The 21,966-nt window shown below is 33.2% G+C and overlaps 1 protein-coding gene across 1 annotated transcript; it reads left to right on the top strand.

The window, feature by feature from the left end:
- Positions 1-7,285: 7,285 nt before the first annotated feature.
- On the top strand, positions 7,286-18,971 carry HELRODRAFT_76935 (hypothetical protein; the record flags this gene model as incomplete). Its single annotated transcript, XM_009016688.1, has 2 exons — positions 7,286-8,865; positions 18,701-18,971. 2 exons carry the CDS (start codon positions 7,286-7,288, stop codon positions 18,969-18,971), a joined length of 1,851 nt encoding a protein of 616 aa, XP_009014936.1.
- Between the last annotated feature and the right edge of the window lie 2,995 nt (positions 18,972-21,966).

Below are 21,966 nucleotides of genomic sequence, written 5' to 3'. Positions count from 1 at the left end.
TGTAATTTTATTTATTTTTTAAACAACCCACAAATTGGCGTTGGTATATATAAAAAGTGGTCCTTGTTATGTTTTGTTTGGAAGTTTCAACATGAAGAACTTATTTGCAAAAACGCACCTCTCCTCACAAATTTATTTTAAAATATATACATAAATAAATAATTGAAATAAAAATGGATGAATTAATTTAAAGCCAAAATGTGCATAGACCTGAGACCACATGTGTGATTGTGGTTGGCAATCTGTGTGAGCGTTGGAGGCTTTCAATTGTTTGTATGCATGAATAGACCTGATTTTACATCTTTTTGCTTTGTCAATATATTTTTCAATATAGATATTAATTCATTGCCGTGTATTAAGCAGATGTATAGATAGATGCAATGTACGCATTTACGTTGAATGCGTTTGCGTATGCGAGAATTCCTTTGCGGGTGAATTCGTAACGCGATGGTATTTTACTATTGCATAAAAAATAGTTTATTTCAAATTTTAAGGTTTGCTATAATTACGCTTGTTGAACTGTTGTTTGGAATTTTGTTAGAAGTAGTCTTTTCGTTATTGTATGCGTTTTGCGTTGTCTCAAGTTGCCTGGATTCGAAATTATTTCATACATTAATTTTGGTGGTCATTGAAATTTCATTCGAACAAACGCCGAGCAGTGAAGGAAAAAATATTTTTGCTGTGATGACTTCTCTGCGCTGAATCACAACGCTCCATTGCTCACTGAAGCATATTTATTGTATTAAGCCAGTTTGCTCGTGTCCATCAAGCAGTTTTTATTTTGTTGATTACGAACTCTACATTTATGCAATCAATGAAATTATGATTAAATAAGTGTACGCAGTGTACAAATGTTCATACAAATTTGTACATACCGTGGAGTACAAACACATACACGCACGCAAGCAGGCAAATGCGAATGAATAAATGTATGCGAATGTACGTTACAGAATACTCAAACGCGCGCTTGAAACTTTTTCATGTTACTCTCACGTTCTTCGCTATGATTTCATTTCTAGTCATTTAACATATGTCTTATTATTTAATTTAAATATTGAACAACATTATTGACAATAACACCAGAAACATTAATATCAAAAAAGTCATCAACACTCTATACTAGCACATTTAACATGAACAGGAAAAACAGTTCAAGTGAAACAACAAAGCCATGGGATTTCACTGAATTTATAAGATAAAGTTATGAATGAAAGTATGGAGATATGTATGACAACAGCTACAAAACATAGCATGAAATGAAAATATGCCAATATATTTAAAAATTTAGGCGAACAAATAAATGAATTCTCAAACGAGCGAACGAACGCAAAAACTGAGTTACTCGTCTAATAAATAAATAAATAAAAAACAACAAAAAAAGTTGAACGAACGAAGGAACAGATAAAATTTTTTTTTCTCCACACACATGCAGCCCTACTATCCAGGAACAACGCCTACGCAACGTTATTTTATAAAGCAAACAAAATGCGAGAAACTGGTAGAAGAAAAAGAAAAACGACGTATGTAATCATAGAAACATCACGCCTCCACCAACCAAATTATACCCCCGAGATTCCCGCCAGCTTCAGTCTTGCTCATCCGCCCGAGGAAAACACATTCCTTCCATCATTGCCTCCCTGCATTTGCTGCTCACAAAGCTACTGCATATGAATATGCAGCTGCTGGCGCTCGCTGCCACAGTTTACTTCTGCAACTTACTACTACTACCTAAACGTTCACCACAATCAAACTACGAAATGATAAAATGAGTACTGATGAGTATTAAAAGAAGGGTTATAAATGTTCACAATCACTAAATTATGAATGGTTTAGTCAGAATTATGAAGAGAAAGAGAGAGAGAGAGAGAGAGAGAAGTACCACCCGATTTACATACTTATATGATTCAATATTCATACTTTCAATTATTTCCTCTCCCGGGTTTGAATTTATTTTTTTAATTTCTCAGAACGCGACTGCATGCATACAACGTATTTGTTTTTCTGTTGACATAGCGTCTCAGCATTGTGAGCACAGTTGGCAAATACTACCGCTTCTTGTCGTCTACCGCTGCTGCTGCTACTACTACTGCTACTGCTACTACTACTACTACTACTATTACTACTACAACTACTATTTCTACTATTAGTTTATTACTACAACTAATTTCTATATATATGTGTAAAAATGTCTTTACTTTAGTAACTGTTATTATTTATGATACAAAAAACTTTACAATGACATTAACCACATTTTTTCCATTTTTGCGAAGTTGTTAAAAAGTTTCTTCTTATTGACGCGATAGACAAGTATTTTAAGTATTTAAATTTGTTGTTTAAGTATTTATATTTTAGAAATTTTTAGCAGATAAGATGCGAAAAATAAATGAAATATATACCGCAGATACTTCCATGTTATTCGAAATGAGTAATTTAAAAAAGGTCACCAAACGACAAAGGTACCACGTAAACGCATTTTAAACGTAGGTCAAACACGACGTTCGTCGCTCAGATAAGCAAGGTGGGCACACACACACACAAACACACATTTATACAAATTCAAAATTTCATTCACTGCCAAAAGATTGCAAACTAGTACAAGTAAAGAAAAGAGCAATTATATGAATTTCGGAGACCAAATATGAAAAAACACTTGTAAAGGCCACCGCTTCAACATCAACCACACACGTGGAAAGTAAGAATTAAATTGAGCAAATTTATTGATAGAACATTCACAACGCTCGTATAAATAAATAAATTCAATTAAGAATATATAAACGGACGAACATTAAATGAACATGTTGATCGAAGTTATGTAACAATTCATTAAAGCAGATTAAGAATAAATAGTACTCATGAAAGTTAATGATAAGAGTTCAAAAGGAAGTATTAGGATGGGACAAATCGGGCGAGGTCGAGATTCGGGATACAAATAAATTTTAATGATATTAACGACTAAACTTAATGATATTAATGTTAAAAATTTTAACGAAAAAATTCCACTATGAGAAAAGAGGAGCATTTTAGAGAAGTTAGATCGGATAAATATAATTATGGAAAAGTTGTTTCTGGGGACATTTTTATTAAGTCCAGTCGGTTTCACATTGTAACAGAAACGCTGACACACGCGCGCACACCTACGCGTAAATATTTGCGCACGTGAAGTAGAAATCAGAAGAGAGCTAGTGAGATTTAAAATTTGATCGACTGAAGACCGTCTGTTATTATTGTCATTGCTCAGTACCTACGTACCTACCTGTACGTCTGTTTGTGAACGTGTGAATGTACGTGAAAATGTGTATTTATGTGAGTTTTTTTCGTACTCTCAGATAGATGTGCGTGCGTGTATGTATGTTTATATGTGTAAATGTATGTGTACCTGTGTGAACGTGTGAGTACTTTTGTATATGTGTACGTGCAAAGTACCGAGGTTGTCAAGTGCCTGCAAAAAGCAAATGAAAAAATATCAAATTGGCTTCCATACATTTTGTTGTTTCCACATTTCTTTAAAGTTTTATTATAACATCTACATAGCATCTATAACATCTATATGTTTTAGATTCATGACATAGATTCATTTAAATTTTTTAACTTCGGTATCAACAATTGATGATAATAATTACAACTTTTCTTTTATTCTTCATTATTTCAAAAAAAACTTTTTTCAGTTTACAAGCAGCAAAAATATAATTATGGAAAAGTTGCTGAGGCAATTAGGTCTGCTGCAGACATCTCCATGCATCTGACACACTCTAATTGATTGAGATTATGAATTTTTTCCTGATTGCATGAAACTTGTGAGTGCTTCTATTATCCAACAACAACCGAATAAAATTTTATATTTCAATTAATTTTTATTCTCAGTAAATTATTTTCCTAATTTAAGTTTTAATTTTTTATTTCGAATTCATATTTGATTCCGCCGCTGCGATGAACAAGTGTTCTTTATGAAATTTGGTTTTTTAAAGTATCACGTTGTGAAATGGATTGTGAATGAGATTCAATGTAAATATTCAAAATCTTAAACGTAAAAATTTAACGAGATCATTTTTGCTTCATTTTTTTGTGAAAAATTTTTAAAATTTCGAAAAAATTTCTTACAAATTACAAATTTTATGTTTCGATCGTGAAATAAGTTTTGATTTTCGTTTGAAATTTGTGTTTCAAATTTCAGCGGTTGCTTCTACATTAAGATTCATAAAAATTTTGACATGAGGTTTTCTAAGCATTAACATTTTAATAATTTCATTTGAAAGGAGCATGTAGAAGTACCATTGAGTAATATAGTCATCACAACGTATTTCATCGTACCTCTAGGTAGTTTGTACATTCGTGTGTGAATGTGTGTGTTGTGTGTGCGTGTGTGTTGTGTGTGTGTGTGTGTGTGTGTGTGTGTGTGTGTGTGTGTGTGTGTGTGTGTGTGTGTGTGTGTGTGTGGTGACGCATGTCCTCTCCTCATGTCTGAATGTTGTACACACAGGCATATGTAGGAAGGAAAAAAATATAATGGAGCGTGCAATCAAATATCTTTCTTTTACCTGTGTTTTTTTCTTCATTTTATTTTTATTTACTCAAGTTTAAAATTTTTTTCAAGCTTTTAATGACAATGAAAAATTTTATTATTTTAAATGTGAGAAAAGATTTTAAAAAATATATATTACCTAGTGAAGCGTCATAATCAAAATTTACTTAATTTCTAAGAATTTGTTTTAATTTTTCATTCTCCAACAAAGAGTGATTTACTTTTTTTGCATCATTTAGCATTCAGATAAGTCAGGAAATGTTAAAAAATTTGATTCATGAGGTTTCAACGTATGAAGATCTTCTGGGAGCCATTAGCTAACTAATTTCTTTCCAGTTTTTCCCTCAAAAAATGTCACCATCACCGTCACCACCATTCCAAAGTGGACTGAATTAAATTGAAATTAAATGCGATGGTGTTTTTCGTTTTATCTGTACATATTTCATTCAGTAAATTTTTCAAAATGCTAAAACATCAAATTGATTGAATACAAATTTTTTTCTCAATTTATTTTTTAAACTACGCATCACGCACACATTATAGGTGACACGCGAGGATCTCTTTGCATTCAAATCCAACCAGTGCAACAGAAGGACCAGCCGTCCTAACAATTACACCGTCTTCACTACTCAATCAATTAGTTAAATTTCAGACTATTCAGCAAAATTATAATATTTAAAACTGTGAAAAGTTATTGGTTGAAATATCATTAGAGAGTTTTCAACTAGAAACGGATTGAAAATTTGAAACACGAATGAAACAATAATACAAAACTATTTTCTTCACCGATGTTTTGGCAACACGCGAATGAATGACATCTAAAATTATAAATGCATAAGAGCATCAAAATCAAACCAATCACAAATTATCCAACGCTATTTGTCGAATTTTGCTCTGTTAGAAACATTTTGAAGTACATATGCAGTATGCAACAAGAATAACATTCGTGAAGTCCTTATATCACTTGCTGAATATTATCACATTTCATCTACTACAAAGAGTTAAAGGTCGGGTTTTGTGGAGGTCGATGGTCGCCAATGTCTTGAGAGGATAAGGCACGAGAAAGAAGAAAATGCAGTTTGACTTTTAAATCTGGTTCAAAAGTATAGAATTGGGTTTTCTGAACTAGTAAGGTTATTGATTCCTGTAAAATATCTAAGCTGAATTATTTTTAGATAACATAGAAGTAAAAATTTTAATTAAAAAAGTTTTGGAAGGAAGGTTTTTATATCACTGAAAATAAATTAGAAGCCTTATGTTGTGTATACCGAATATGTTATCAGAAATAGAAAAATAGGAGAAAAGAAAAAGAGAGAGGGAGAGAGGGAGAGAGAGAGAGAGAGAGAGAGAGAGAAAGAACATATCGCAGAAAGGCGAACGAGCGCTGATTGAAGAAACACAGTGCAAAATATATTACTCCGCATGTTAACTCACCACACTCGCAAGAAAATTCCAATAGGTTTTTCTCCCTTATAAATAGGTTTTACATGTAACGTGTATCAAAATTTAGTTCCCACATATGTCTAACTTACTTTAGTTTCAATTTTATTCATCCAATTGTGTCACTTGGACATACAAGCACGCTGGCGGATAAAAAGAGAACTATCGAGAAAGATATATCGTGTCGATAAAGAATAAATGTGACAAACGATGCACCTAATGTACCGACTGTCGGTTGGCATTGTCGGCTTGTTTGATTCAATTCTCGTTCTTTTACGTTTCAGTTCATCCGACTATTCGCCACAACGGCACATTATACGTACATCTACTTTCTTACGTATGCAGGCTAACCAACGTTGAACTCTTATCCAATTTATCCACCATTCCACAATTTCTCGTCTGCTTCTTTTTACACCATGGACTGCCTTGACTGTCTGATAGTTTTTAATTTAGTATTTAGCACATTTTGAATAGGCATAATTACTATCTTATTGTAAATATTCAGGATTATAAGTTATTGGTAAAGCATTACGATGTAATAACCGCTGAAGAGATCATAAACTTCACTCCGGTTCATTTTTAACAATCGAGTTGGCACCGTAAACGTTTGCCAATGGTTTGTAGAAATTTTGCAACAGTGGTTTTAATACAGTCTCTTATGGAAAAAACAATTTAGTAACAATTGAAAATATTAGAAAGTTGTGTTGGCTGGTAAATTGAATTAAAAATAATAATTGCATGCAAATATAACAAAGATTAATTAATCATTGTATGTCAAAAAAAAATTTTAAAATGAAAATTTGAAAATCGTTTGTATATAAAAATTAATTATATGACAACTCATCACAAACGTCTGCGAAAGGTGAAGGAACATTAAAACAAAACGCGCAAACAGACCCATGTAAGCAGAGATGCATGTCGAGTGAGGGCAATATAAGAAGTAGACGCTCGTTCGTCAGCAGCGCTCCACTGTTTGTTGCCTGAATAAGAGCCTAAACCTCTTGCTCTGATGAACGCGGATTGAAAAATTCAAAATTTTGCTCGTTATTGATAATAAATTTTTCGCTACAAATTGTTGCCGTCGTAAAGTTAAAAGATGTTATTTTATTTTTTCTACTTTTATCATACCTACAGTATATTTAATATTTTTAGAGTTTAGTTTTATAAGAATTTAATAAAATCAGCTAATGGTAATGTATGGCAGACTGCAAAAAATAAAAGCGAAAAAAAATACAGATTGCTTGAATAAAAAATCGTTAAATCGTTGTTATTCAACGTTTTAATGAGTCAATTATTGTTCATAATTTGTTGCCGTTGAATTGGAAAATGAAGTTTTTAAATAACCTTAAAGTTGCACTTCAAATTGGATATTTCAAAATTGAATTGGTAATAGTTTTAATAGTTTTCTCAGCCATTGGATGTCACCAACTACATAAAATTCGTTCACACGGCGATCTCATCGTCAACACGGAAAGTGGTTTGGTGCGAGGGCACAGATTCCACATACCAAGCGTTATCAGTCCAATAGATGCCTACCTTGGCATTCCATTCGCCAAACCTCCAGTGAAAAAGTTACGCTTTCGACATCCACAACCGTACGGCAAGTGGGAAGGAGTTTACAATGCCACCAGGTTACCAAATTCTTGTTTCCAAATGCCGGACACAGTCTTCGGGGCAGATTTTCCAGGCTCCAGTGCTTGGAATCCAACAACAAAACTGAGTGAAGATTGTTTATATTTAAACATATGGGTTCCAAAAACAACACCAAAATTGCGCAAATCGGCAGTCATGGTCTGGATATACGGAGGTGGATTTTACAGTGGAACCACAACTTTGAATGTATACGATGGAAAGATACTGGCAGCAAACAGTTCTATAATTGTAGTTTCCGTGGCATATCGTGTTGGTGCTTTTGGTTTTTTGACTCTAAATCACCCTTCTGCTCCAGGAAATGCTGGTTTGTTTGATCAGTTGATGGCTCTTGAATGGATCCAACGTAATATCAAATATTTCGGAGGAGACCCTGAAAACATCACTCTGTTTGGTGAAAGCGCTGGTGCAGTAAGCATAAGCATGCATCTTCTTTCTCCATTGAGTCACAGTAAATTTCAACGAGCCATCCTGCAAAGCGGAGTTGCCAACATGCCCTGGGCGTTCACAACTATGGAACAAGCTAAACGTCGAGGCATTGATTTTGCTATTGCAACTATGAGCTGTAACTACACTGATATAGAAGTTTTAGTCGATTGCTTACGTGAAGTTCCAGATTATATTCTGGCGGAGCATCAGTACATAACTCGAGGTATCATGCAATTCCCATTCATCCCGGTCATCGATGGATCTTTCCTTCCTGAACATCCCAAGGAAATACTCAAAAAGGGAAATTTCAAACATTGCCCAATTCTACTTGGTAGCAACAAAAACGAAGCAACTTTTTTTCTCATTTATGAATTAACCGATTGGCTGAATCTAACCTCAATCAAAATGACTAAGACAGATTATTTGGAGAGCATGAACAGATTATTTTTTACCCACCCGCATCCTAATAGAGTAACCTATCCATTTGTCATGGAATCAATCCAATTCCAATATGCAAACTGGCTTGATGAAGACAACTACGTTCTGAACACTCAAGCATTAGATGCCGCAGTTTCCGAATATCACTTCATCTGTCCAGTCAACCAGTTCGCTCAACTTTATGCTTCACTTGGAGAGAACGTCTACATGTACTACTTCACACAGCGGTACAGCACGAATCCCTGGCCTGCTTGGATGGGAGTCTTGCATGGCGATGAAATCATGTTTGTCTTTGGAGAAGCGTTGAAATCGCTCGCAAATTACAGCGAAGACGATAAAAAGCTTAGTCGAATCATGACGGAATATTGGGTTAACTTTGCCAAAACAGGGTTAGTCACGTTTGTTTTGCCAAAATTTTGTTTTATTTCAAATTTTGTAAGGTTCGAAAAAAAATTTCGAATTGAATTTTTAAAAAACAGTTGAGCACATACCTAGATGGCATGTTACCAAACCATTATTGTCAGAAATTAAAACAAATAAAAAATTATGTAAAAAATACATTTCAGTGAAAAATTTATTTCACACAAATTTCCTTAAATTTAATAATCTTCCGTATTCATTTTTTATTTGACAAAAATGTTATGTTTAAGTGTGCAAAAACAAATTAGCAGATCATACAAACCGGCAGATGATAATTTTTTAAATTTTTTATAAACATTGATGATCGATTTGATTTTGAATGACTGCAAATAGACATTGGATAATATTTTTGATGTCACTCATTCAATAACAAAATAATCTTTTCACCAAAAAGTGTTCAGTAATCTGTCTTTTGAAAGATCTGGCAATAGATAACCAGAGACTTAAATGTAGTTTCTCTGATCAAGAATCGAAGTTTTCAATTGTCCAGCATTTAACCATGCATATAAGATTTAATTAGTTGCTCATATGTTCTGCTCATCCGAGCGTGTGTACGCTGATGAAGCAAATGCACCGTTAGCCGTGTTGACAGATAAAATGTAAGATGGAAAGGTGAATGAAGTTGGAGAAGTAAGTGAATCTGTGAGTGGTTATGAATGGGAGTAAGAGTGCGCTGAGTAATTAAATATATTATCATTTCATGTTATAAGGGGGTGTTTGTATTTGTATTAGTGTTTTTATTTAATTAGTCACTTAATTCAACTAAAAAAAATTCAAAGAGCAACGTCTACGAAGCGATAAAAAACTGAAACGAAGAAAGGTACGTACTTTATAGAAGTATCACTAGTAAATGCAAAACCATGCAAGCAAATGAATAAACAAAAAAGTAAATTATTAAACAAACAAATAAATAAATAAACAAACAAAAAAATAAATATCATGAGTCGTAGCACGAATTTTTACATTTCGTAATTTAATTAGCACTGCATTTTTTTAGTTAGAATGTAGATCGTGTACGTAATTGATAGAGCAGGCACTCGCACAATTTCTCAGGGCGATAATTATTCAAGCCGACTTCTCAAAGGACTTCGAAGCAAGAAGCCAATCAAAGCACTCCCATGATTTTCATGCCACAGTGTGTTCAAGCGCTTTTGAAATAAAACCAAAGTCAAACAATTTATAGCATGAAAGCCAATGCTAACATGCTTCAAAAATATATAACCGTGTGTCTTCATTTGGGGCGTTAATTAAATTTGTTAGAATTTTAACTTATTGTTGATGTTATCTTTAACACAGAAGACGTTTTGGCGTTTCATTTTTTAGAATTTTTTTGGCATGACAATTTTAATTAAGTGGTAAATTGGTCAATAGGTTCATAAACGAAAGAATACGGGTATTTATTGTTTGTTGATGAACATAAAGTAAATAAAAACGAAAAATGGAAAACTTATAATTTGTGTTCAAAATTTGTTTCCCATCAAATGACTCAAACGATTAATCCATTTTCATTGTCAAAGTTTGTTATGATTCCTTTTTTCTCCCGACGACAGTTCACGATTCCCGATTGTTTGTTTTTCTTTTATTTGCCAGCACAGAAGTCTGTCCTGTGTACTGAATAAGTAATGAACGTAGGATTGGAGTCCGAGTGGATGTGTGAGTTTGTAGTCGTTTGAGTGGGGCACAGGCACGTTCGAACGTCAACATGTTCTCGCACATCAGTGTGTTTGCACAGATAGGAGTAGTCTGGTTACTAGCGATATCAAAAGAACATTCGCATTTGTTTTTTAAATCTTAAAGTTGCATGAACTGCCAATTTATAAATGATTTATTTATTGATTTACATATTATAGCAAGCAAACCACAAAATAATTCCTAGTGATTGAGAGTAATCATAAACCCAAATATTATAACACAACACCGAATCTGCTGCAAAATTTTTGCGAAATAAAATTTTGATCAGATTTTCAAGATAGAAGATTATAATTAAATGGATGAAAAAATTATTCAGGAAACACCTACAGCTGACAAATATTGGGCAGATCGATTTTCATGTGAGGTACCTATCATAAAATGTACTATTTTCCCAGTTAGGTAGAGTTTGCTTTCAATATTGTCATCATCTTGTCTTGGGTTGAACTTTGAACCCATGAACCAACCATGCTAGTGTGAGTGTTGCCATCCTGTCAAGGATAAATTTTAAACTACTAGATCTCTACTGGTTAATGGAAATTTTTAGAATTTTTTTATGCTTGCACTGCAAGAAAAAAAATTTTTTGTACCGTTAGCTGGATGAATTTGTTACTACGTTAGACTCAGTAAAAAATAAATATTAAAAATTTGTTATATAACTTGAACTATAAATCGATTAGATAAGACTTGAACTAAAAAAACAAACAAACATGTGAAGTTGATGTAAAAGTGAGAACTTAATAGTTGAATGCCCTTTTTTTAGTAATATTTTTTCTAACTGTTCTAAATAAATTTGTTGTATTCCTTGTAAATGTCTTACTGATTGGTATGAATAAGTTATGCTTGCGACAACATCCAATATATTTATGCTGCAAAACAATTTAACCTCGATCTAATATTTGGATGAACTTGCTCCTTATGCTTACACAACTATACATGCCATAATGATAGCATCAACACACTGTTATATATAATACGAGAATGATATCAAAAGATCATCATGCCTGCAGCTCAATTGAAAACATTTTTATGCTGCATTCGTTGTTTAAATTTTTCTCCAAATAACTCGATCATTTTATTTTGTCATTTTTCTAAAAGTGAAAACGAAGTTTTTTAAAAACTTCGTTGTTAAAAATTTAGGAAGTGAAAACACTTTCAGTTTAAAGTTTTGCTAATTAAAATATTTACTTCATTAACATCGTGAAACTGTTGTTACCAGCTGCGGATAATATGTTACCAGCCCAAACTTTTTTAGCAGTCGTCTGCTGCTACCAAATTTTTACAGTCGACGCCCAGAACGATCTAATTGTCAACACCGAAAGTGGTAGGGTGAGAGGGGTCCACGTTCATGAACCTTACACTGACACTTCAATAGACGCCTACCTTGGCATTCCTTTTGCCAAACCTCCAGTGAAGGAATTACGCTTTCGACATCCGCAACCGGTTGACAGGTGGGAAGGTGTATACGATGCTACAAAATTACCAAATTCTTGTTTTCAATTGCCAGACAACGTTTTTGGTCCTGAATTTCCTGGTAGTAATATGTGGAATCCAACGACAACGTTAAGTGAAGATTGTTTATATTTAAATATATGGGTTCCAGAAACAACATCAAAATTGCACAAATTAGCAGTCATGGTCTGGATACATGGAGGCGGATTTATTAGTGGAGCTACGACTTTAGGGATTTACGATGGTAAGATACTGGCAGCAAGTAATTCCGTAATTGTAGTGTCTATTGCTTATCGAGTCGGAGTCTTTGGTTTTCTAGCGTTCAACCATTCTTCTGCTCCAGGAAATGTTGGCTTGTTTGATCAACTGATGGCTCTTGAATGGATCCAACGTAATATTAAATATTTTGGAGGAGACCCTGAAAACATCACTCTGTTTGGTGAAAGCGCAGGAGCAATTAGTGTGAGTATGCATCTTCTTTCTCCCTTGAGTCAGAATAAATTTCAACGAGCCATCCTTCAAAGTGGTACCGCCAACATACCCTGTGCTGTTATTTCATCAAAGGAAGGTAAACGTCGGGCTCTCGACTTTGCAGTTAAAACAATGAACTGCAGCTCTACTGATCCTGAAAGTTTGTCGGACTGTTTGCGGAACGTTCCAGAACAGGTTTTAGCATATAAACAATTCATAATAACAGGTTTTTTGAGAATACCATTTCTTCCAGTTATTGACGGGTCATTTCTTCCTGAACACCCTGAAGAATTGCTCAAAAAAGGGAAGTTCAAGCGTTGTCCACTTCTACTTGGGACCACCAAAAATGAAGGAACATTTTTTCTTATGTATGAATTGATGGCTCTGCTAAATCAAACACCAATAAAAATGTCAAGAATGGACTATTTAGAAAGCATAAAAAAAATATTCCATTTCCACCCACCACACGGCCAATTAATTCATCCATTGTTGTTGAAATCCATCCAATTTCAATACTCAAACTGGCTTGATGAAGGAAATGCTTCTTTAAATTTGGAGGCGCTAGATGCCGCTATCGCAGACTACCATTTCATTTGCCCGATCAACCAGTTTGCCAAGTTCTATGCTTCAAGTGGTGCGAATGTCTACATGTACCATTTTACTCAGCGTTACAGCACGAATCCCTGGCCTGCTTGGATGGGGGTCCTGCATGGCGATGAAATCATGTTTGTCTTCGGAGAGGCCTTCAAGCCTCATTCAAAATACTCTTCAAGTGAAAAAAGACTTAGTGCTAAAATTATGGCACTCTGGACCGGCTTTGCAAAAAACGGGTTTGTTAACTTATTATTTTTATGTTTAATATTTGAACATAACAATTTTGAACATAACATGCTTGACATAACATGTTTTGTTGTATACAAGATATAGTTAACCAAAGGATCGTTTTCAATGGATCGCGCTAACGATGTTTATATACAATATACGTAATACATGCATACATGTAAATATTTTATTTATTTTCTTGTATTTTTTTCTAATTCTATTTATTTTAGTGATTCATTGGGGAAAAAAGGGGGGTTTTTTCAATTCAGAGTATTGCAAGAAAATTAAAATTTCTCAAGCATTGTGGTAACATTTACTTCTGGTAACTCTCAGCGCGTTTCAAATAAAAAAAGGACCGCTTTTTGAACTGATTTGTGGTGAGAGAACAAATGTTCATCAGAAGAGTTATGCAAAAAATTTTTCTTCATCGCTGTTGGAAAGTCGCCGCCCCAAGCCGGCGCTTTTGCTGAAATCCGTCCCCGAAATCTATCTATAAAGATCTTATGGGTTTAATTTTAATTTTTTCTGTAATAGGAAAATTTTAATTTTTTCTAATTTTCAAGAAACTTTTTTTCATAATTGAAGTTTCTCTACATTTTATTCTAACGCTTCACAAATTGCTCCGAATTTTTAAACAAAATGGCAGGTTCTTAATGACTCCTACGTTGATATCCTTCAAGAATTTTCTGCTCATTTTATTTGGTTTTAATTTTTTTTTGTTCTTGCCAGACGTCGTTGGATTTAGTTACATCAAAAATTTTACAGTTTCATTGATGAGATTTAACAAAAATAGGAGCGTGAGGTAGACAGAGGCAGATAACTATACTCTGTACCACTGTTCTCTTAACTTTTCTGATATGAATGGCTTACGTTACATTATATCGCTACATATCATGTACGATTTTTGAAAGCCTGATTGACAATATTTTGAGTGTTTTAAGTGAAAAATTTCAAAAAAACTAACAATGCAGCCTAACCAACATTGTCACTGATCATAATTTTCTGAATCATTCTTTTTAAAATTTAAATAATATAAAATAAAATACTTCTATGAAAATATTTTTCGAAATTTTAAACTGTTATCAGGACACGCATTAAATTATAATTAGGAATAAAGGAGACTGCAGAAGTTTGAATGAGTAGGCAGACAATGCAAGAGGAAAATTTAATGTTGGGCTAATTAATATTTATGTCCTAACAGTGGTTGGCATGGTTGTTCGATGTTTGTGACTCTTCTGACGTCCTCTTCTCCCGCATTATTATTTGCATCATCGCTTGCATTATTCTTTGCTTCGTGTGTGTGTGTGTGTGTGTGTGTGTGTGTGTGCGCGCGCGTCTGTATGTGTGTGTGCGTGTGTTGTGTGTATGGTGTGTGTGTCTTCATTTGCGTGTATCCATGCAATGTGTACTTACACGTGGGTCTCGATATCATTACTGGCAGATTTAAAAACAAATCGAACGGTTGTTTTATTACAGCAAGATTATCTCGTACGGTTCTTTCTTTATAATTCAACTCAAAATCTTCTGCTAGAGCTTTCGTTTCACTCCATATTTTTCGCAATCCAAAACCAAGTGAAATAAATTTATACTTTACAGCCATTCTTTCTACAAAAACTGCTGGAAAAAACATTATTCAATATTATTTTTGTAAAAGTTGTTGTTATGGCTAGTTTTGAAACTTCTGAAGATTATGACACTGAGCTCTATTCTCCTATATCTTCCAATGTTTGGAAGGAGAGCTGGCTTGATCAACTTGTAGCTGTTATATGTTATAACTGTAAGATTACCTTAAATTTTTTCCCTATCCTTTTTTCTACATTGATGAGATTAAAAATCTTGATACTTTTGTTTCTATGTTTGAAGTCCATTTCATCGTCATAATTCTTTTTTGTGTTAATTTTTATTTTGCTTTGATCAATTTTTAATGTTCCAACATCATTTTCATCATGAAGAGGAGTTTAAAAGCTACCATCATCGTCATCGTCACTTACGGCTTCTTTTTTCTTTCTTGTTCTCAATTTAACAGCTTTTTGACTTATCATCATCAGCCTCTTATCATTTGTTGTTTTAATCATAATTTGATTATTTCCTTTTTCGCTATGACCCTTAATTTACTCAATTTCATTACCACGTCATCGTCTTCACCATCATCATCGTCATCATCATTTCTCTCATTTTTATCATCATCATCTGACTTTTTATTATCGCCATCAATGTCACCAACATCATCCACCCCACATTCACTATTTCCATTATTACCATTACGCCGTCTTTCTCGCCCATCTTCATTATAACGACCGGCAACTGGCAAAATTGCACACAACAGCCCCACACACACACACACAGACACACACACACACCCACCCACACACACACACACACACACCCACCCACACACACACACAGTAACTGAACAGTAACTGAAATGATTAAATGCTTGTGCGACCGAGTCCTTCCAATTTGAACGACTGTCGATTGAACTAATTCAATAAGAGCTTCACTTACTACACTTTCTATTGGTGACGTCACTTTCGGCGGCGTCGTCGTCATCATTCATCATCATCATCATCATCATCATCATCATTTTAATCCCCACCATCTTCGTCATCATCATTTTAATCACCATCATCGTCTATCTACTTTGCCGCCGTTATTTTTACCAGTATCGAATACACGATCCACAGCAGCTATCAGTGTTACCACACACCGCACCCGATCCACAGCAGCCAAGAGTGTTACCACACATCACACACGATCCACAGCAGTTATCAGTGTTACCACACGCCACACAACGGTTATCATCAACACCGACTTCACACAACACAAGAAGGACAGCTCCAAAGCACACCACTTTTTTCATCAATCAATGATTTCACTTGCCAGGTTTCCAACATTTATTTGTTTCGCGGTGGAGGGAAAATTTATTTGATGAAGAATTCAAAAAATTTCAAGTGAGTGAAGTGAGAGTGAGAGATTGAAAGAGAGCGAACGAGTGAGCAAGAGAGAGAGAGAGAGAGAGAGAGAGAGAGAGAGAGAGAGAGAGAGAGAGAGAGAGAGAGAGAGAGAGAGAGGGAGAGTGGAAAATGTAGAAGATTGCAAGGAGTTTCCATGATGCGTGAAATGTATATGATCTTCTGAGATGCAATAAACACGTCGAAATGTACGCTGCATATTTCTGTACTACATGCGTCTGTACGGATGTCTGTCTAACTGTATGTTCGTATGTCTTTATTTATGTTTGTATGTGTGTCTACATGTATTAAGACACGTACACATATGCATATTTATGGCTGTATACGTAATAATTCCTGACAATAGCATGCGTGGAATGTTTTTTTTACACTTAATTACGTCAAATACACACACCAGCATAAATACATTCATATAATGTATATTTATTAGTAGCAGCAAAGAATAAACATAATAAAGCTAAAACAGAAGTTAAAAAAGTTTTAAATAATCTATCAAGCAGATCAACAGTTTTAAAACAATTTGATCATGAACGTTTTAAAAAAATAGATGATTTTGTGTTGACGAAAGCTTGAAAGCAAATAAACAAAAACATACTCACAGTAAAACACATACGTTTAACGAAAAAACAAGCGAACCCACAAGCGAACAAACAGACGAACGAACAAACGAACAAACAGACGAACGAACAAACGAACACACAAAAGAATGAACGAACAAACAAACGAACTGTTTTATTAGCCGTTCGTACCTGCAAATACGAATGCGTCAGTGTTGGCATCAATGCATCGTTACGTAAATTCAATAAACGTCATTTCATTCCATGCATACATACACGCCCGTACGTAAGTATGCATGTATGTATGCTCGTGATGGAAGTTTGTTTCATACATGGTAATCATTTTTACACGACATAAAATACATTTGTTAATCACTTTGCATTTCAAAAATGAACTATAAATCACTTGATACAGAAACTACAGATTATTTTTTATAATAAAATCTTTGCTCAGATTGATGACACCCACAAGCATTTCCAAAAAGCATGAAATATATGAAGGAGAGAGTTCGTTCGATGCGTACCTACGAATGTAGAATGTTTCTACGCGAGTTCTCTGCGAAACATTTGCTTTGCTCAGTCTGATCTGATTACGTTATTTTCGAACGAAAACATTGTCCAAACCTAATAAAGCTTCAAAACAATATTGCCTGGTAACTAACAAACAGTCAAATGTTATGGGGTGTGATGACTTTGATGTCGCAAAAATGACAAGTTGATGTCATGATGATGTTAGTGTCATGATGTTGACGACACGGTAAGGTTAGTGCTAATACTGGGTGGGTAATGTACTGAATTATGATGTAATATAAATATTGTCTATGGTTTTTTTAATAATAATTTGAGATTTTTGATTCAAGGCAAATGATTGATATTTTTTGCACAGAACTTGCATGGAAAAATTTTATATCCAACTTCTGCTTCATATGTTAGATTGATTCGTTTTAAATAAAAAAAACTGGTAATTTTACTGGAATTGTTTAAAATAAAAATTTTTTTTCAGTTTTTTAAACGTCCTTATACAATGAAGTTTTATTTAATTCAATTGGAGTAATTTTTTGGAAAACGATTTTTATATTTCATTCGGTGGAGCAGCATGGTGGAATATAGAAATTATTTGTTGATCATCAAACATTAGAAACATTTCTAAAAATATGAGACCATCGAATATGAACGAAACATCAAATATAAATTTGACAAAATAATTATTTGTATGCTTGGAAAAAACATGAACATACTTATGTTTGGGCTAATATGTACGTACGAGTTAACATGTATGTGCAAATATGAATGTGCTAATATGTACGTGCTAATATTTACGTGTTAATATGTACGTGCTAATATGTATGTGCAATGTCTGCAAAAGAAAAGAAATAAAACGCGATATAGAGAGCTCCCAGGAAAACAATACAATTAGCATATTGGAAGGAGGAGTGTTGGTTGGAGAGGCAGGTTCAAATTTCATGAGATGAATTCATTTTCACTCCTTCATTCCATCAATTCAGCGGAGCGTGAGGTGTTTAAAACTTTTTGCGGTGGTTTCGTGCCACTTGTGCCGGCAAAGTGTTTGTTTTGCGTATTTAAATAACAAACTGGATGAAATAAATCAAAAACTAAATGAAAAACAACACCAAATATTAAAGAAAAGGATAAAAGATAATAAAAATATTGGTTAAAACTATTAGATAGTTACATAGCCAACTGGCAGGGCAAATTTGAGATCATACACCAACTTACGTCAAGTATCAACGATTTAACTTTGCTAGTTTAAAATGTATAAATTTGCAATTATAAATTGCAAAATATTTGGCAATTCGTTTTATTTTATTATACTTCTCTAGAGATCCGAACCAAATTCCAGGAGTGAGGACCACGCAGGACTGGCCCCTGTACACGCCGAATATGAAGGAGTACCTCGAACTCAATTCCAAGTTCCTGGACGATCCTGACAGCACAAAAGCCGTCGGGAGGGGACCACGCATTAAGGAGTGTGCCTTCTGGGATGAATACATTCCACAGTTGAATGCCGTCATCGGTTCGTTGGTTCACCCATTCACTAAATGTCGCCTCTCCATTTTGATTTTCACATTAATTTTTTTTACCACAAATTAAATTTTTTTACATACTACAATGTACCTACTGATAATAATGCTTGTAAACTTTTTGTGAATTCCAATGAATAATTGTCATCGTGGTTTTTTATTCTCAATTTTGAAATGCATGTTAAGAGCTATAAATTCTAATTTAATAATATGATTAGGGAATTTTAAAATTTAAAAATGAAAAATCTTCTAAATTCCGCAGAACAATTTGATAAGAATGAACGGAAATTAAAGGAAGCTGCTTCGGCGTGCAGTGCGGCAGGGAGCGCCATGCACTGGACGAGGAGGACCAGCAGTACGCCACTTCCAACCAGCTTTCTCTTCTTCCTACTGCCAATTTTCATTGGTGAACTGATCCTAAACATAAGATGGTGACCTGGTTTCTGGTAGGGGTATAAGCTGTAATTTTAGCGTTTCACAATATAACTCATATATATCAAAACATTTCAAAAACATAAAAGAATCAATTAAAAACCACATACACGCACATATAAATACATATATTAATTAGGTTATGATAAATACAAACACACGTATTCAAATTAGTGTGAAAATTAAATTTTGTTTGCTAGGCAATTTAAAGATTTTTTTGATAAAAAAAGTTCAATTAGATGTTGAATCTCAAAATTGGTTTAGATAAAAAGTAATATGGAGTCGTTCATTTACTTTCTCATCACAATCGGAAATATTTACCAGATTGTCTTTGTCTGAATTATTTATTGATTTGTATGTAGCTGAACTACCGACAACAAGAAACAAGCAAGTAATTTTATAATGACAAATAAAAGCATTTGGTGCAAACTTGAAATATAATCAAAATTGAGCCATCCTACAACTGAATTAATTAATTTTTTCTTTAAAACAAGTTCCAGAGTATAAATAATTTGGTATACAAAGCCAATACATAGCATGCTACATTCAATAAGATTCACGGTTACATATATAAAAACACACACTCACACGCATACAAACAAACACACACACACACAATTATCTCTCATGTTGTCAGCTGGCTCCTTTAGAGAATGAATTTTTTAACACAAGCCAGTAACGCAAACAAACATCACCAGAATAGAATCCAAATTTTGGGATACGTGTTAGATTCCATATTCCGTATTAGGGTAAAATGAGAATAAAAAAGTTTAACCTAAGTATAATAGGTCATGGATGGAAATGATTTTATTTAGAGTACATTTAAAGATCAGTGGATTTCATTTTAGAGTTGCTACAAAGGTCTTCAAATTATAAAGTGTCGCTTCAAATTTTTCTACAATCTTCATCTATTTTTCTATCACTCAACTTTCTAACGTTTTAATTATTCCTAAAATCATTTTATAAAATTAATTAATCCCAAATAACAAAAATTTGTTTCTCGTAAACGAAACGAAACGAAACTAAATAACAAAAATTATGAAATAAGTTATTACAACATTCAAACTCAACCTATAGTAGTAGCGAATATTAACAATTGGTTTCCTAGTCAAAATGTACGTTCAAACTATGCTGATGATTTGTAATAGCTGAATATATATCAAGCGTACGTAAAACTTCATCTACCTATCGGTGATAAATTTGGCATACTAGGTATATATATATATATATAAAGTAATTTATGAAATTAAGTAATTATGGTCTTTTACCAGCATATATATATATATATATATATATATATATATATATATATGTGTGTGTGTGTGTGTGTGTGTGTGTGTGTGCTTGTGTGTGTGTGTGTGTGTGTGTGTGTGTGTGTGTGTGTGTGTGTGTGTGTGTGTGTGTGTGTGTATTTTTAAATTTTCTAATGAGACTTCATTCGTTAGTTTAATTACTTTTTTTTTCATTTCAAATAAAAACATTGCTACTGATGACTAGTTCGTTGTTTTTTTTTTTAAGAAAAATTTGTTCGTTTTGTTGTTGTTGTTTTTAGCCATCTTGTGTTGTTTTTTTTGTTAATTTGGTTTTTCTTATTTTACTTGGCTTAAGGTGAGATTTTATCAAAATTTATATATTTTATTTCAATAAAATTGGTAATTTGGCTAATAATAATAATTTTAATATTTATATTTTAGTAAAAATAAATAGTAATGTTTAAAACATTCAAAGCTGTAATTAATTTCACAAATTTGTTATAAACTCTACGACTGATCTGTCGTTACCATTTGGTCTTTACAGTCGAAATATCCATCTATCTTCAAAGATATCAAACTATCATTAGAATTTTATTATTGGCATGCACATTTCCGTCGTTGATACTAATTCATTTTATGGAGAATACTAATTTATTTTGTGGTGGATACTAATTCATTTTGTTGAGGATAACAAATCATTTTGTTCATTCATTTATTCATTCATTCATTTGTCCATTTTTTTTAAATAGAGTAATTGATTGAATTTCGATATATTTTTATTTACACTATTAATATTAACAAACACTTTCACAAATTTCGTTTAAATTTTCAAATGAATATAACACATTAATTATATACTTTTATAATTATATAAATATGTGTTTATCATATACACGCGGTAATATATGTATACTAAACTATGTGTATATATATATATATATATATGTGTGTGTGTGTGCGTGCGTGTGTGTATTTATGTGTCTGTGTCTATACTAATTGTTCAATGATATAACCATTCATCTCTTACGGTCCAGCAAAAAGTTGTCACACCAGTCTTCCTACTCAACTTTAATGATTTACAAATCTACAAATTTTTTCATCTGACAGTTTTTTCCAGGTAACCTTTCACTAACTAAGCGCCATATAGTTGAAAGTTAATTAGTTAATTAAACGATAATTAAACAAAGATAATGTTTTTTTTTGTTATTTTATTGCGGCTAAACTTTCACAAGTCAATTTCACAATTACAACTGATTATTTTATAGTTTACTATACAATATATACATATACATATTATATAAAATATATATAAGATATAAGTGGTTAATGAGGCTGTATTCCTAATTATAAGTATTACTGGACTATAAGAATTGAACCTAA

This window comes from Helobdella robusta (assembly GCF_000326865.2).
Source record: "Helobdella robusta unplaced genomic scaffold HELROscaffold_19, whole genome shotgun sequence".
Classification (NCBI taxonomy): Eukaryota; Metazoa; Annelida; class Clitellata; order Rhynchobdellida; family Glossiphoniidae; genus Helobdella; species Helobdella robusta.
Note: the sequence above shows the minus strand (reverse complement) of the source record. Positions and strands in the feature narration are given on the sequence as shown.